At 40.8% G+C, this 17,812-nt stretch overlaps 1 protein-coding gene across 1 annotated transcript; it reads left to right on the top strand.

Moving 5' to 3' along the window:
* Positions 1-250: 250 nt before the first annotated feature.
* On the top strand, positions 251-17,778 carry cabp7b (calcium binding protein 7b). The gene is made up of 5 exons (XM_085793467.1): positions 251-457; positions 14,371-14,514; positions 14,637-14,749; positions 15,261-15,408; positions 15,505-17,778. The coding sequence occupies exons 1-5, from the start codon at positions 349-351 to the stop codon at positions 15,630-15,632; spliced, it is 642 nt and encodes a 213-aa protein (XP_085649593.1). The 5' UTR covers positions 251-348; the 3' UTR covers positions 15,633-17,778.
* The last annotated feature ends 34 nt before the right edge of the window (positions 17,779-17,812 follow it).

Here is a 17,812-nt window from a genome sequence, read left to right as displayed (position 1 = left end):
TATGAAGTAAAAGTTTTAGATGTTATTTTTGGGAGACGGTATTGGCTGTCTGCCTCTTGTCTTGCTTACAGTAGTCTGCCACAGGCGACTTCCACGCTGCGTTATTGGTTAAACGCGCAGCGCAGTGGAAGGTGCTTTCATTCATATTTTAGGGTTTCTAGAAACATTGCGAAGACACGACGAGCGGTTGAACTTTGCGGAGTGGTGGCGGTGGTGCGTTTTTCCTGGGTGATTTGGCTTGAGGTTTTATTCTAAGATATCGAGGAGAGTAGTAAAGGGTCTCTAAAAACTCCGGAGAGCCAGGCTATATGAAGATCGCGACACAGTTGTTGGTTTTCCCTCGCAGAAATGCCAGTGCGTGCTGTGACCACCAGGTTCATGTACAAGGGACTTTGCACTATTCCAGATGTCCTCTCCTACCGGACCCCTGTTAACCTGCCTGAGGATGAAGTGGAAGGTGAGTCTTGGTTGGTTGGGTTGTGGTTTGAATTTGGGATTATAAAGAGTTGCTGCATGTGGACGCAGCGTCCGGCTGGTTCAGGACCAGTTCAGGACCCGGAGCAGGGATCCTGCCACTGTGCGGTTCTCTTTCCCCCCCGTGTGCACTGGACTGTGTCTGATCTGCTTGCGGAAAGGTTCAGCAGCTCAGATCTTGTGCATCATGATGAAGAGTTCAAGTGTTGCACTAAATCTGGGACAGGCTGTGTGCGCTTTTGCTCCTGTTTCTCTGATTTATGACACAAAGGCACAAAATAAACGGTTAGTTTTCTGTTTTAGTGTATGAATTTAGAAAAGAAGTACACAATCATTCAATAAGTTGTTAATAATCCTCTTCATATTTATTTATATTGCCTCCAAGTTCCCCATACATGGCACATTGTCATAAAGTTGTGGTCTTTAGATGCATTGATATACCTCCTGGTTATAGCACCTGCGAGACTTACACCTAGTATCACTTTCTGTGGGTAATTTGCATTTGAGCTCAGTGTTTTAGCCATTCAGCTGTGATGAATGACAGTTTTATATATATATATTTTTTAAATGTAGCAGAATAACTATTGTGGGAAATATGTGGCAGATAAAAAGCCATCATTAAGATGGGAGAAATTGATTCATCCCAGGTCTTGAATTACTTCATTTCACCTCTGTTGAGCTCGTTTGATGTATTACATTTGGCTGTTAATTAATAAAAATCCCCCTTGTACAACATAGCATTGTACTAAGATCACATAAAAGAGTCAGTGGAGCATTAAAATCGCTCCCGCTGTTGTAAATGTGGTACATAGTTGTTAAGAATGAAGGTTCTGTTTTGGCAAATGGTCCTCTCAATGAGAGAGCACAGCTGGCGGTGATTTGGAGCCGAGCCAGGCAGACTACAATAAAGAGATAACTCACATCAGATTTGATATCACAAAATCTTTTATGAGACGGGAATTCCATTCCCCCTCTTGCTCTGTGTCCAGGTTGCCCGGGCCCACAAGTGGCTGCTCTGCCCTTGCTTTGAGCCACTTGATTTGACATTGAAAATCCACTATCTGCAATGACGGCATAAATTTAATCAAAAGGTTGGCTGTGGAAAAAACAAGAATTAGAACAACAGTGAAATGACAAGGATGTTGCAGGGGGGGGAGGGAGGAAAGTTGCGCATTCAGGGATGATACAGCTTGCCAGGTAATGGAGAAGTCGCTTTCAAACTGTAGTTCACTAATTGAGTGGCATTAAATATTCAGAACATAGTGTGACTGAGCATTCAAGCATGAAAGTATTTACCAAGGGAAGAGTCGCCAGCCACATAATGCAACTGCTACATTTACATGGCCTCACACCGCAGCAGTAAACAGTGCTCTTCGTTTTGTCACAGAGCAGCTCCACCACCAGCACCGATAACATGTGTTCAGAAAGAGGTGTACAAGTTTCAAATTCCTCTTCTGGTTACAGATCCTGCAGGTTTTCAAACTGCAGCCTCCCACATTGCCACAGGCCACCGACCCTTTATGCTACTGCTGTTCCACCTTAACTCACAGTGTGGGAGCTGCAGCACTGTCTAAATGAACGTCGCTGGCCTGTGAACGGTGCTGCAGTACCAATGTGCCCGGATAGAAATCGCTCCCTTTTCCGCAGAGGTCCGAAAAATCAACCTGCGAATGTGGTTTCATCCAACAAACTCTTTAATTACTTCAGGGCAGAAGTTCCCTGATTGCTCAACTCATGTAATTACTCTTCATAATCATATTTATTATAATAGTTCTTTTCCTCTGCAAGGTGTGCGTATATACTCCTTGTGTAACCTGACAAGTTTAAAATCACCTGAGAAATAGATTACGGATGCATCACTGAGCAGCAATATTGTATGCAAGTTTGGGAAAGTTGCACAGTAATGGTGGGTATTGTTTTTGAACATTAAGATTTAAAGACTCGGTGTAGATATAACCAATGAACCCAATCCAAATACAGCACAAGAGTATAGCGGGATATCAATAAATAATCAAAACCTTGCTCAATTTTCAATCCAAACTGACTGAGTGAACCTCACATCTATATTTTTAAGAAACCCATTAATATTACACAAATGCATCAATAGTAAATGAATGTCATTTTGAAAAACTGTATCAGTAAAGAAAAAAAGAAACATGAGTTTTGTGTTTAAATCCACTTTCTCTTGGTGACATTGTTGCAGCAGAGACATAATGACTACACACAAACACATCACCCAAGGACAAAAGGACCTTGTAGTAGACGGTGCTTTAACAGGGGCACTGTATGAAAAATCCCACCATGGATAAAGAAATTCAAAAGATCAGTTTCAGCTTCAGGAGGAATTGGAGATGACCCGTACAGTGTTTGTTGCACCAGTGAAGCACAAGAGGCTCCACACAGGAAGATGAGAAAAGATGACAAAATGTGCTTTCATATTGACAAAACCCACTGCAAATCAACACACAGTAAATCCTAAAGTGTTTTCATAGAAGGGCATTGGGCACAATACAGTAATAGTCATCAGGGCACAAGCCTTCAAGCAAAACTTTAATACAAAACGACTGTCAGTCCTCTTTAACATCAGGTCCTGCGATGTTTAAGCAGCAAACACTTTGGTTCCAGTGAAGCTCAACAGGAGCTGCAGTTTCTTAAATGGCATGTAGAGACTGTTTCACTACCACTTGATAGCATTCAACCAACAAGTCCTTCAACCTAAACAACATAGGTCATTTTTTCCCCCACTCTCTTGTACAACCCAGACAGATTTCATTCATATTCCCCATTTAACTGAACAGAGTATGATTAACAAATGAATCGTCTTTGTCACAGCCTTTGTACAGTAATCCTGCCATCTTCAGACTTTTGCTATCTTTAATCTGACAGTTTTATTTGGATTACAATTAGTTCTGCGGTAATAATTGTATTGGCAATATGATCTGAATTGGAGATCAGCTGCTGTGTTTGGAAGCAGAACAGCTCCGTAAATCCCATTAGATCTCGGTGTGGGGAAACGTCGCGTGTGATTCATTTGAAATCTAAGAAATCCTGTTGACGGTGCAGAAAAAAAGGAAAAGGATTACAGACGCTGACAGTGAATATAGAGAACGAGACATTGTTTGTACTGGGTGAGCTTTAGGGAGCCTGATTAAGTACTCACAGCTCTTAATGGATCTGCTTCTAGGGAAGATATCTGAGCAGATGGTTGCCTAGGTGGGCAGGGTCAGTGGCGAGGCCTCCTGCCCTCTTCGTTGCCCTTGTGTCGTGCAGATGTCATGATGAACGCTGATATGTATTCAAACCATTTCCGACTGTTAAAATCACGATTCCTCTCCTACTTCATCCACATAATATGAATATATTCGAGCCTGATACATCGCTCATCTCAAATCAGATTTATTTACATCGTAATTATGCAATCTTTCAAATTATTAACCTTGGGCATCGAGCTGTTAAGTTAGTCTCTCTGAGGAAGGAAAAAACCATTAATGCATCACAAATTACACCTGCACTTATGCTACTTCAGCCTGATGTCAGTGGCATAACAGCAATCATCATATTATTCATGTTCCTCAACACATCCATTAATTATTTATGTGTGTATCCAGCCTGCGTGAGAGTGTTACACTCGCTGGTAAATGTGTATGTGGATCAAACGTTGTGCCAAGTGTCTTCCTGTTTAATGAGCGCAATATCAAAACCACCATCCTGAGCCAAGTTCAGCCCATTATGCAGCATCTAGGGTAACTGAAAACATCCATGGTACCAACAAAAATGATTTCTTTAAGTTTGGGGGAAAAAAAGATCCTACCTCACTAGCACCATTGTTACAAATTGGAAAGCTGAGCCCCATAACTTAAGTAAACTGGCAGACACTTAAACTGCACACATGTTGACATAGATAAGGGTCTCGTTTTATGGCTGAGCAGTCATGACTTCCTGGCAGTTACACTCTTGGAGGTCTCTGCGAGCTTGTATCACTCCCCCGGTGAATCCCTGACTGAGGATGTGAACAGTATTTATAGATGGCAGCCAGCAGGAGAATCCCCCAGATATCTGGCATTGTGGTGAAGTGTAGACCCGTCTTCCACTTTGTATGCAAAGCTGCCTTCTTTTGTGCTTACAAATGCAATGTTTTTTTTGGTTTTTTTTGCAGCAATATTGTAAACAGATAAGTGTGAGCGTGCTGCATGGGTGTGTGCGTGACTGTATTACAGCTGTCAGGGATCTATAACTGTAAATCTGCCGTGCACAAACAGAGTAATATTTGTCAGGGCAGATTTATGATGGTTGGAGACGCTTTCTGTTCTCTGAGAAGATATTGAATGTGCCACTCTTTTTTCCAGCTGACTTCGGTAAATACGCATATAGTGAACATCCGTGTGTTCATCTTTCCAAGCCACCAGCAGCAGCAGCAGCAGCAGCAGCAGCAGGGTTGAAAAACAACAGACAAGACACTAGAGGCTCTATTATCCTCCGCTGTTTGTTTAGTGGGACTTCCTCCGCGGTCAGAGACAAATGTCTGGTCGTTACTGTTGTCGTCGTCCAGAGAGATTCACAGTTACCAACAACATCGTTTAACGTTATTACAAGATGTTAATCATGAGATTGTGTCCTTACTCTCCCCTTGTCTGTCTGTTGACAGCAGCCAGATTTCATTTACATCACTGTATCAAGTTGGGAAACACCCAAAGCCAATGTGGACTGATGAAAATATAACATCTGTGCAAGTAGGCTATGAGCCCTGAACGATGAAAGGACCTCCATTATCTTTGCTGATATCCACAAACATTCAGCTTTAGACTATGATAAATAAAATAAAGTGAAAGGTTCAAATGTCGAAATCTGAAAGGATGTGGTGGATTGCAGCAGAAGACATCAGTTACTACTAAATAAACAGCAGTGATCAGTTTGTTTTTAACTTCACCAACATTTTATCATGAAAATCCCCAGAGATCTGGAGAGAAAAAGCAGCTTTATTAAGTCAATTAAATGTAACAATTGGGTATAATAAAACAAAATGACACCTAGAGACTCAGGAAAGAATTAATCAAACAAGATCAGCTTAAGTCAAATCTGTGTGTGTGTGTGTGTGTGTGTGTGTGTGTGTGTGTGTGTGTGTGTGTGTGTGTGTGTGTGTGTGTGTGGTGTGTGTGTGTGTGTGTGTGTGTGTGTGTGTGTGTGTGTGTGTGTGTGTGTGTGAGTAACTCAGTCCTGCAAAACAGCAACAACTGCTCACAAAGTCAAGATTGAATCCCAGAAAGATCAGGTCACGTAATTTCAATTCAGCGGGTGAAGAGCTGCAGGTAGTGGGAGGATTTCACCTTCTTTTTGACAGGAGGAGTTTTCGCTGCAGGGCCTGTGTGCAGCACGTCTTCACCGTCTCTAGCGGCCGTGTGTGTTTGTGTGAATGTAATAACTGTAAGTCTGCTGCGGCAAAGAAGAAGGCAGAGATGAAGTGTAAATGTGTGAGACTTCTGATAATGGCTTGACTTGTGATTTTTTAGCCTCTTTGTGTTTGTATGAGAGAGCGTGTGTTATTATAAGAGTCTCAACTCTCACTCTCAATCATTTATCACATCCTATTACATCAGGAGCATATCTAGTTTGACCATTGACACGTTTGTGGTTTTGTGGATATTTTGCAAAAGCAATCTGTTTCTCTGTGTGTGTCTGTGTGGATTCAATCAAGGTGTGTATGGATAAACTATTGAACACAACATTAGAACAGCTTTTTGTCGGTGTGTTGGAAAGTAGAGCAGCTTCTGGAGCTTTGAAACAAGTCAGAATTGAAGCTGTAATTTCACCTAATTATAAAACCAGCAGGCTACAAACCTACAAACCCCAACAGACTGTCGCCGACAACTGATTTTTGCTTACACACATGTATGTGTATTTTGGGTTTTCCTGCAGAGTCCAGAATCCCCAGTTGTTATTTCCTTTGCCTCAGTCAGTTGCTGCACAATTTAGTGCTATTTCCACACCCTCCTCCGTATAATTATTTATTTGCAAATTTGCATTATTTTGACAGTTTTTGTATGACCTATTTCTTTTTTGTGAAGAGAGCCTTAATGGAGCGTCTCTCAGCTGAGCAGTGTTTTTATTTGTGTTGCCTCTGGTTCACATTTTCTCTACGCCTTTTATTATCAGAGAGTGGAGGCATGTCATGGGTGTCATCACTGATGGAACCACCTGGGAGGGGCTCTCGCTTAATGAAAAGAGTCTGATTTATCTCCTCGTGAATATTTCTATCCTCTAACCAATCTTCTGTAACTACCTCAATAAGTGGCCTTTTGACAAGGAAAATATGTTCTTGTATTCAAAGTACAGAATCTCCCCCCTTTCTCTTTCTTGCTTCAGGAGGCTCATGTCAATCACTGACTCTCTTTGTAATATTTCTTGGGGTTGCTGTAGCTAATTTAAGATTGTTCATTGTTCCTGTATTCAATGTCTTTACGTTCCTTTCATCGCAGTAACAGGCACAAAAGATTGTATTTGATGCTGAGCTGTTGTGTGCATCTCTGCATCTCCCCTTATTCATTCATTCATTAATTAATTCGTCTTCTATACCGCTTATCCTGCACTAGGGTTCCCCTTATTCAATATAAGTTAAAATAGTAAGATTCTGAAATTTCCCTGTGGGACACAAGAAAGTTAAAGAACAGATGTCACCAGATGAGCAGGGCCGTTGCTAGGGATTCTGGGCCCCCCTAAAGAATACTAAAGTGGGCCCCTACCCCCTAACTTTTCCAGTTTTTTTTCTTAGACTATGTATGTATTATAATTTTTTATTTATAGCCTACTTTGTTTTGATGCTAATGCAGCATTACTATGAGTATTAGTCAGGGTCTTAAGCAGAATAAATCAGTCATACAAAGATTAGACTGTGTTTTGTGGGCCCCACTGGGCGCTGGGCCCCTAGAATTATCATCACCTTTCTCCTCTATACAACGGCCCTGCAGATGAGCTTAACAATGTGATGACAATTTAGAAATAAAGCCTATTGTGTGTAACTTCAAGAGTCCACACTTGCCAGTTGTTGGACTATTACTTCTGTTCTCTTCTACTCACTTCCCCCTGGAGTGAGGAGACCTCTTCATCTGCCTCCTGCTGTATGAGCTCTATTACTGTTTCCTGTACAATGTCATGATTGTTACTGAAGGTGAAAAGTGGTTTTGCAGTAAACTGGACGAGCACAGCGGGGAGCTCTCAGTGCTGCTTCCTTTCCTCAAGGATATATACAGTGATTATACAGTAAATATGATTTTGGAGGGGTGAAAAAAAAAGAGTGGCAGATCAACCAGGCGCTCTCTCTGCAGTATTGAAACAAGCCCTCGCAGCTTGAGAGCTAATGGAAAGGACACCAAAGGTGACATCAAACAGAGCTTATCACACTAATGTTGCATGAGATGTGTTTGAAAAAGTCATTTTAAGACGTGATAAATGAGACGCTACAGCCTTTGTACAGATTTAGGTCTCACGCTTATAGAGTTTACTGTTAATTTGTGATCAGAATCTTCACTGTGTAATCATTATGTCGTAGCTTTGTTAATTTAGTTTTGCCAGTTAATTAAAAAAAAGCAATAACAGAACAAAACACTTCACAAATTCTGTCTCTGTTGTTGTTGTGGTCTGTGCGCGGCGGTATCATCTTCATCCGAAGGCCATGTTGGTGTCGTGCACTGTTCTTCTGGCTCAGAGCCATTATTTGAGATTTCCCCAGTTATTTAGAAGCGAGCGCTTCAGTGGCCTCGCTGCCTCTGCCAGTGGCACTGAAACTTTGCAGCAGTGGGCTTCTTGGCACCGGTCCTTGTCATGGACCATTTTCACTGTCGTTTTATAGCTGCACTATGCAACAACAACCAGCATGAATCACTCTGTGGGTCGGTCAGAAAGGTCAGCAGGATCTGTTGGTCCTCATGTTCTGTTCTGGCTCTTTTGGAAGGTCAGCAGACTTTTAAGTCCTGGGTTCAGATCTCAGAGTTGGCAAAAAAAAAAAAAGCCCCTTTGATGTCTGGGACAAATCAGTTCCAGCATATTACAAATTGTATACAGGTTCCTAGATGTATATCTCCTCACAGGGGAAGGCTGAGGATGAGGTAACACCTCATTTACTTAGACGATAAACAAAGGACAAAGGTGAAAATCAAACAGTAGGTCAAATAACAAACAGATCCACATACTGTAGAAGTACAGATAAACATCAACAATCCTGTTTGCTCTCCAGGAAACAATCAGCATTATGATTCTGTCGGCAGCTGTTGGTCTAACCTGCCATGAATTTATCAGTCAATATTTCATTTTGTTCTTGCACGGCAACATTCGATGAATTGGTCGTATCACTTTTGTCACAGTAAACTCCAGGGGCTGTTCGGCTCTGTGTGACTTGCTTTTCCTCCCCCTGACATTTGTAATAGAGGCTACACCACCACCATGAATGGGAAGAGTGGTCAAAAAAAAGAGAGAGAGAGAGAAGAGAGGTAGAAGAAGGAGTCCAAGCAAACCAAAGATATTCTGGTGCAACAAAGTGAAAAGCAGCAAAAACCGAGATATTTCTTCTGCAGTCCCCCAGAGCCCCTCTCAAGATGATGCAGCACCTGTTGCCAGGATGTTCTGTCTGTGCATTATCAGAAATACAACAGATTATTCACCACTTTGGACAAAGGCATGACTCAAACCTCAATCCACAGTCGTCTGGACCATCCATAAACCAGTATTCAATAAACACAGCTGTCAGCCTCAGATTTGTATCTGATACTCTGATACTCTTGTCAGCGACCTTTCCAACACTCACACCAAAGACTTGTGTGTGTCTGGTGAAGCTTATTGCTTTCTGTGGACACACCCATGTATGACTGTGTCTTTACCCTTGACTTGACTCTGAACACTGATGACGTGCTTTGTGTTACGGTCAGTGCCATTACTCCGTCTTTTATTATAATTGTGTTGCAATGTTTCAGCCACTTATAGTATTTCACAGCACACTGTTGTCACCGACTTGACTAATCATTTATTCTGCAATATTAATGATTTGCTTAAAAGTATCAAACAAGTTAGAACTTCAGTCAGTGCTGTGAAATTGTTCTCCTCTTATCGACCGGTGCAGAATTAACACTAAGAAGTCTAGTCCTACAGACCATGATTACTTGCTGCTGCGAGGGAAAGTTTATGTTCAAGGTGGCTTAGATTCTTTGATCAAGGACTCGCTGTGGAACAAAAGCTGAGTTTCATGAGCGTTCCTAGCAGCATTTAAAACTTCACTTTTAACAGTTTGGCTTTAACAGTGGTGGCTGTTCGCTATGTGTTCTCTTTTTATCTCTTTTGCTGGCATGTGCAATATGCTTTGTTGTAATTCACTTACTTACTATGTGTTTAAAGAGGAATTGTGCAAGATTTGCACTTTAATCAAACAGCTTTGGAGTAATTGGGATGGTTGAATGACTTGTTAGGGGGAGAAAGGAGGCTCTCTGCCTTCCACGTAGCAATAAAAAAAAAACAACCTTGCAAGATCAACGCCCCCGACCCGGTGTCCCAGATCTCGCCTCACGAGAAACATGGACTGTTTTACGGCACTACGACACAAACATAACCGATAATCTCTTGTTAACAACATTACGTAACCTTCTTGTCGGCTTCATTGAAAACAAATGCACGTGGCTGGAGGGGAGGGAGGAGGGTTAGCTGTGAGTTTGTGACAGTGAAAATATGCACTCCCAAGCTCCATAGAGAAAAAAAACTGCGGAAAATCGACCAAACTTGCATAGGTCCCCTTTAAAAAGACTCACTAATAGTCATTGTGATGTACAGACACATTGTCATAATAATACAAAAACAATAATAATACTTACAGTATTGGCGACTTTAGGCTTATAATTAGTATTGGTTAATTCTGTGTCGACGTCTAAACCCTGTTGTACTCGTGCTGTGTTGCACCGTACGGTTTTCAGATTGTGCTTTTACCTTCTGCCTTGCAGTGAACTTCACAATACCGGCCCAGAGGAAATTAACTTTTTAGAATATGAAGTGTGAAATTCAGAGAAGAGGATTGAAGGAGAGAAGCAGTAGTTGTGTGTTGCAGTTGCATCGGCGCCCTGTGTCCTTTAAATATTCACTCTTCATGGAGAAACAATCAGTAGTCCGACCACTTCTCAGCTGGGTCTGAATTCATTATTTGTCACTGGCACCAAAGGTCGTGACATTGAATCCAGGGTGGTGCCGAAGGAAGATAACAAAACTCAAGCATTGCTGCTGGCTGTAATTTAGACAAATATGCTGGGTCTGATATGTCGAGGTGTGGTTCAGACACTGTTGCTTGTTCAGTCAGACCTCAATTTATGCGCCCCAACAGTTCCTTATTTTCTCTCTGTGTAGTAGACCGCCACTGTGGGCTATCACTTTTAAACTGTGGTGCCTCAGTCATCCATGTTTACAAGATGGATGGTCAGTGTAGTGCAAGTCCACTTGCAAGCTTGCATGCAAATTACAGGGAGTGCCTGTCCAATCCCATACATGCATGCAAATTGCTTTTTCATCCATAGCAGACGAACTTAAAATAATCACATGTTTTTGATGAGCTCAAATTAAATTAATTTATTGAGCCACAGTATCCATCCATCCACCCACCCATCCATCCATCCATCCTGTCTATACTGTCTACTCGTGTAAGGTTGCAGAGGGGCTGGAGCCAATCCCAGCTGACATAGGATGAGGTCGGGAAATATTCTGGGCAGGGATGTGACACATAGAGATGAACAACCTCACATGTTCTCATTCACACAGGCAATTTAGAGTTGCCAATCAATCTAATGTGCTTGTTTTGAACTGTGGGAGGAAGCTGAAGGACCTGGAGAGAACAAACACAGGCACAAGGAGAACATGCAAACTCTGCACAGAAAGGCCAGGAATCAAACAGAATGTTCTCACTGAGAGGCAAACGTGCTAACCACTGAAACCACCTTGCCACCCAGCTGCAGTATCCCAATAAACATTAATGAAGACACAGACGAGTCAGTGTTATTGCTCATGGTGAAGTTAAAGAATGAATCTGAACCACCAGACCACTTTCCCTTCCCATTGATCCATTGACAGTGTTGTATAAATGAAACCTGATCGGCCGCCTACCTCCCTTTACCTGACATACATTTCATCTTACATTTCACATAACACACGACCACTGAGCAAGCATTGAAGAGTCTTGTATATTTGAGGATCTACATCAAACAGAAGCACCGAAGACCTGCCTTTGATGTGCAACTGCTCTTTTTACCACTTCAAACAGAATGCTGTGATGCAGGGTGAGGACAGGAGCCAAATGGCAATGTTTATGGATTATTCACCAAAAGTTGTTTCTAATTATGAACACATGAAACTGCTCGCTGCTGCCTGTCGCAACCAATTGTGTTATAGCCACGGCAACATGTACTGAATCTGAAGGTACCTATTAGTATACATCTGTAGCAAACAAGGAATTTACACTACACACTCTCAACAGAGAAAATAATAGGTGAAGTGAAATCATACAGTACGTGTACACAGACGTTAGATAATTCATAAACTGTTCCTTTTCTGTGTTGAATATAACCCTGAAACACAATAGAATAAATCTAAATTCATAAAGGGAGCTGCACTTCATCTCTTCATTATTTTTCATCTGTTGAATATAAGGTATCCTTTCAAATCTTCACAAAAGTAGATATTGATATAATATTGTATTTAAAGTAAAAAAAAAAAAAAAATAATAATAATAATAATAAAAACTATGTGGAAGATATGCTTTGGTTCTTCCGTGGTGATGCTACAGCCATCCTCAGCTGCTGCTGGTCTTTAGCCTTCACTGGACTGAGATCATGTGACTGACTCTGCCAGCCAGTCGAGAATATTTAACCTCCTTTCCCTGTAAAAGCTTTTTGGACGCTCCGTCTGTTTGTGTAGGATCACTGTCCTGCTGAGTGCTTTTTGATCCATTTGAATGAATCTGAGCACCGGATGCTTCTGTTTACCTCTGCATGCAGCCTGTTGCTTCCGTCAAGCAGTGAAATAAATGCACTGCCATCCACACCTGAGTCATAACCAACACAGCGTTTGACAGATGAGGTGATGGCTCTGGGTCATGAGCTGCTCCTTTACCCCCCCTCCACACGTTCCTCTTTCCATCATTTTGATACGGATTGATTTTTGCTTCACCATTCCATCGAACTTTTCCCCTGAACTCTACAGGTTTCTCTTTGATCCACGAGACTTGTACTCTTCAGCCCAGCAGGACATTTGCTATTTTCTAGTTTTCCTTCAAGTGCATTCTTATTAGTGTATCCAACTTTTGATTTTAGATCCTTTTTGGCCTCATTATTGTCTCCCTTGCTTGTGTGGTCACCTCTTTATTCTTCATACTGACAGACCTAAATCTGAATAGCAACTCTTAACTCTGTATGCCACAAATAAGCATTTAGTAGCCAAGTGTCCAATCACCTTTGAAACCTTGTAGTTTGTAAATAGGGCTCCCACACAGGGCCTATTGATATACGTATTCAAATTAAAGCTGAAGCTTGGCACTGTAATGCTGTATCAGTCAATTTATTTCAAACTAAATGTGCTGGAACACAGAATCTAAAGAACAAAAACTGTGTAACTGTCCAAACACTGACACAATATCTAGACTGTATAAAACAGACTCTCTCTCCATGTTACTGAAGCAGTCGAGTCTGACTCTCTCTCCGTGGTGCTGAAAAATTAAACTTTATTCTCTCTCCATGGTGCTGAAACATTCAACTACAGTCCCTCATAACTAAAAAATACAACCACGGGGTCCGACGTCGCTCCCTATTTACTATGCAGTGCACTATATTTACTGTGCACCATTTTATTTGTGTGTCAAAATACTGAGGGTATGAATTGTACTTTGTCCTCAACTCTCCCTCGGCTCACTGAGGAGGTAGTATTCGTGGTAATCTAGGCGAGTCTATGCATCACATCTGAGCAGAATCAGAAATTACATGCGAGCCACTAATGAGGATTCAAAGTGAGGAGGATTTGAGGTCTCACTTTGGTGCATATTATATCATTAACGCCAGACTGATCATTATATATGGAGCAGTGACACAGACTCAGCCTCTGTCATTCAACTACAGTCTCTCTGTCAGGCTCTATCCATGGTGCTGAAACAATCAACTACAGCGTCTCTCTGTTTCTCTCCATGGTGCTGAAACATTCAACTACAGTGTCTTTGTACCTCTGTAGGCACCAAAGAGTAGAGTGAATGATAATATAATCAAAAGTTGTAATTCTATGGAATAAGTTAAACTATAATTGTCAAAATTATGTGTTACAAAATGCCTAGAGCCTATACTGCTTATGATGGAGGGCTTAAGGCAAAGTGTTACCGTTTCAGACTTCCTTTCCTTTTGATGTAGTTCATCAAGATTTGCCCAGGCAGATAATACTGGAATCGAATCATTGGTTCATTGGTTTGAAAATTATTGACACTTGTAAAATATGCAATATCACCAGATTTATACATCAGTTACTTTTTCAAACTTTTTAATGGGACTCATCTCGTGCACATCTTAAAAAAAATATTTGCAGCAAGAAAAACAGTTTTAAGATGTTCTTAATCCATCAACCTTTAAACATAGTAGTGCTTCTCTTTTTCTCAAAAAACAGAAATGATTCATTTAAAGCTATGAGCTTGAGAAAAACTTCACACATTTATAGGCTTAAACTACTTTTAACATGCCCCATAAACACTGCATGCACATATTTCAAATCAACATGTTGAGCAGAGGCAGCTGTTCTCAGCGTGAAAGCACGAGTGATTAATCAGAATCTAACATGCTTGTTGCTCTATACGTCTATCCTCCGTCTCCACTCTTAACTCAGTAATTACTCTCCTCCTTCCCACAGAGATTCGTGAGGCTTTCAAAGTATTCGACCGGGATGGGAATGGCTTTATCTCAAAGCAGGAGCTGGGGATGGCCATGCGATCGCTGGGCTACATGCCCAACGAGGTGGAGCTGGAGGTCATCATCCAAAGACTTGACATGGACGGTACGTTTTCTATCTCACTTTCTCTCTCCTTCCCCGGATCAGAGAGTTCACAAGTGCTGCGGTGTATAATGCAGCACATGAGCTATGCAGTGACATGTTGGTGTGTTTGTCTGTTTTATCAGGGGACGGTCAGGTCGGCTTTGAAGAATTTGTCACATTGCTTGGTCCCAAACTCTCTGCTTCTGGAATGCCTGATAAGTTCAACGGAGCCGATTTTGATTCAGTGTTTTGGAAGGTACTGTATATGTTATCATCATCTGTATCATCAATCTGATCTAATTATGTGTACACCTTCTCCTTCATCAGTGTTTAATCCATTCCCTTTTGTCTTTGGAGTAAGTGTCCCCGAGGGCTTTTTTGTTGTTTTTGATATAGAACCATCTGTTTCAATTAAAACTCCAAAGCAAAAAAAAATACTTAAAGGAGAGCTTTATTATCACCTCGTGCATTTTATTTCCAAGTTGTTTCTCTGACTTTTGATAGACCAGATGATGCTAATGATTACGTCACATGCGGCGACTGCATGCCTTGCATTTAGTTGCGTTATCAAATAATTTATTTCACTGTCTGATTTTAATGAAAATGCATGCTGAATGCTCTCACTCTCTAACTAGCATAAATTGCCAGGAGGAACCCGGTTTAACCAATATTTACTGCTGACCTGCAGCCTGTGTGCGTCACTAAGGGGAATAGAGACTCACGTTTTTCCTCTGCTAATTAGACCTTGTTGTTTTCTGACTTCCCAGTGCGACATGCAGAAACTGACTGTGGATGAGCTTAAGAGACTGCTTTACGATACCTTCCGTGACCACCTCACTATGAAAGACATTGAGAACATCATTATGACCGAGGAGAGCCACATGAACAGTCCAGAGTCCCACGTGGACATTGACAGTACGTCTGTTTAAAAAGATTTAAAGTCACACATTTTTAAAACTTTTTTTTACCACGCTCAGATGTGCTAATATTGTTCTCCACATCTTTCCACAGCAAGCCCAACACAACAGGAAAAACACACATGTGTGCGGAAAAGCCTGATTTGTGCCTTCGCCATTGCATTCATCATCAGTGTTATGCTCATTGCAGCAAATCAAATGCTCCGCAGAGGCATGAAGTAGATACCGTTACCGTCTGATTACCAGCAAGATCGAAGGATGGACGCTGAAAAAAGCAAAATGTTAACCCAAATACTTTACTGCATTCTGATTTTGCGCATTGTTTTTTCAACAACCACAATGATGCGATCACAGCTTCTCTCTGTAATGGATTAATTGATGTCATGCAGTGGTTCTTTGTGACCACTAACCACAGCATACCATGGTAAGACAGAAAGAATGAAAGAAAGACATGTCAAGGGCTGATTAGTATCCTGAAACAGTAGCATCTCTGACTCCAAATCTCTGATGTTTTCTAATAAATTAGATAGGAAACCAGACTGTAGAAGACTTATCAGTATCTCAGTGTGCAGTGTGTGCCGTAGTGGTGGCTGTGCTGTGTCTAATATATCAAAACAATCAGTGTTGTCGATGAGGACCATTTGCAATGCACCCAATAATGATAGGAGCGATGTTAGTAATAAAGCAATACAAAAGTGATGATGGACTTTATATTATATAGTTGCTAAAAAACATATAAGGACAAGTGACATGTGCACTGCATAGTGTGTCTCTTTTAAGTGTCTGTTTATTTGAGTGTGCCAAGATTTCCTGTCCAGAAGTACAACTCACATCCAATTTATCTGATTTTGCCAAAGCAGCACCATCTGCGATCTAATACTTTCCAAAGGAGTAATTCAAAACTCAAGATTGGTCTACTCATAAATGCTTAATGAACTCTTCAGTTACAAAAACTCCCCGAGGTTGTACAAATCTGTTAATGGAATATGACAGTATATTGACAACTTTTCAGCCATGCTAGTTGAATAGCATCATCATCAAGAATTGGTGGGATATCACAACAACTACTGGATGTCAGGTAGTGACAGCTGGTGCATGCACACATTCATACTTCCCTCAGGATGAACTGTAATATCTTTATTGATCCGCCTGCATTACTATGTCAGATTTACTTACCTATTGCACAAGTCTAAGGTGATGGGCATAGTAAACATTGTACCTGCTAAATATGAGCCACTAGCAACGCAAAGATACTCAAGAAACTGTGGAGTTATATAGAGCTTTAGGAGTGACACAGATGGGGTGTCAGGAAATCATGCACATCTGTCGGGTGCTGATTTGTTAGTTTAGGAAGATGCTACAAAGATGTACACCATTTTATATTCTGCAAAACATAAGGCTATTATCTAGCAATTCACATCTCAACCTGACATTTAAAAGCAAAGACATAAAAAAAAAAGAACAATGTCCACATTTTTCACTTCAACAATGAGAAGTACAAAAAAAAAACCCAACAGTTGGAACAAACTGGGGAAAGCACAGGAACCACTCTGGACAGGAGTGCTGAAAACCAGAAGGGTTGGAGACACGAAGACAGGCTGTGCCCCTCAGCCACATGCTGTGTGCTCCAGTCAGCTGTTCTGCAGGAAAAACCCCACGGTCCATTTCCAAAGATGTCATAAATTAATTGGTTTGTTTTTGAGATCAGCCAGTGAGCCGTCCCGGCTGAGCAGCTGGGCATTTCTCTAACTCAAACAGCTATTTTCCCAACTGTATAGGTTTAAGACATTTAAACTTAGGTTAGCCATGAACTCCAAATTGAAGACATGACCCCAAAAGAAATGAAAGAAATGTCGGACACATGTGCCACCAGCTGTGAATAAATCAAACCATACCATGTTCAGAGTTTCAACAAAACTTGGTATTAACTGTAATATTTATTGCAAATGAGTATGATGGAGGATATTCAATTCACATGGCACACTTGCATGTACATTAAATTAGAAATAAATGTATGTTCTATGTATGTGAGATCAAATTTTAAATTCTGATGTAAGTATTAAAATGATTATGCAATTTGTACAGTGACCATTGCAAAAAAAAAGAAGAAGAAGTCTCAGCATTTGACATTTTCTGTAAATGTCAAATTTTGTGGGTGTGCAAACAATATCAAAAATACTAAATACTTTGCAGTACGCTGTGAACAATAATTTAACATATCATAAGAATGTTGTTTTCTGGCTTTTACATGGACCACCAAAACAACATATTGTTTAAGGTATAACATGGTTATATTTTCTTACTTGGAAAGTGAAACATTAAATCTATGTGATTTTATTATGAATGTAAGCATAATGTTTTGTAAAAATAAACAAATAAATAAAATAATTTAAAAAAAAGCA

Source organism: Trachurus japonicus, chromosome 12, assembly GCF_045865225.1.
Source record: "Trachurus japonicus isolate A0001 chromosome 12, Traja_1.0".
Lineage (NCBI taxonomy): Eukaryota > Metazoa > Chordata > Actinopteri > Carangiformes > Carangidae > Trachurus > Trachurus japonicus.
The sequence above is the reverse complement of the archived record's forward strand: the minus strand, read 5'-3'. Positions and strand labels throughout refer to the sequence as shown.

What these genes read in the sequence shown, in the direction of transcription:
- cabp7b (XM_085793467.1), top strand. Translation starts at nt 349, where the DNA reads ATGCCAGTGCGTGCTGTGACCACCAGGTTCATGTACAAGGGACTTTGC. An exon ending in GCCTGAGGATGAAGTGGAAG is followed by an intron (nt 458 to 14,370) that starts GTGAGTCTTGGT and finishes TCCTTCCCACAG; the next exon opens with AGATTCGTGAGGCTTTCAAA. An exon ending in CCAAAGACTTGACATGGACG is followed by an intron (nt 14,515 to 14,636) that starts GTACGTTTTCTA and finishes CTGTTTTATCAG; the next exon opens with GGGACGGTCAGGTCGGCTTT.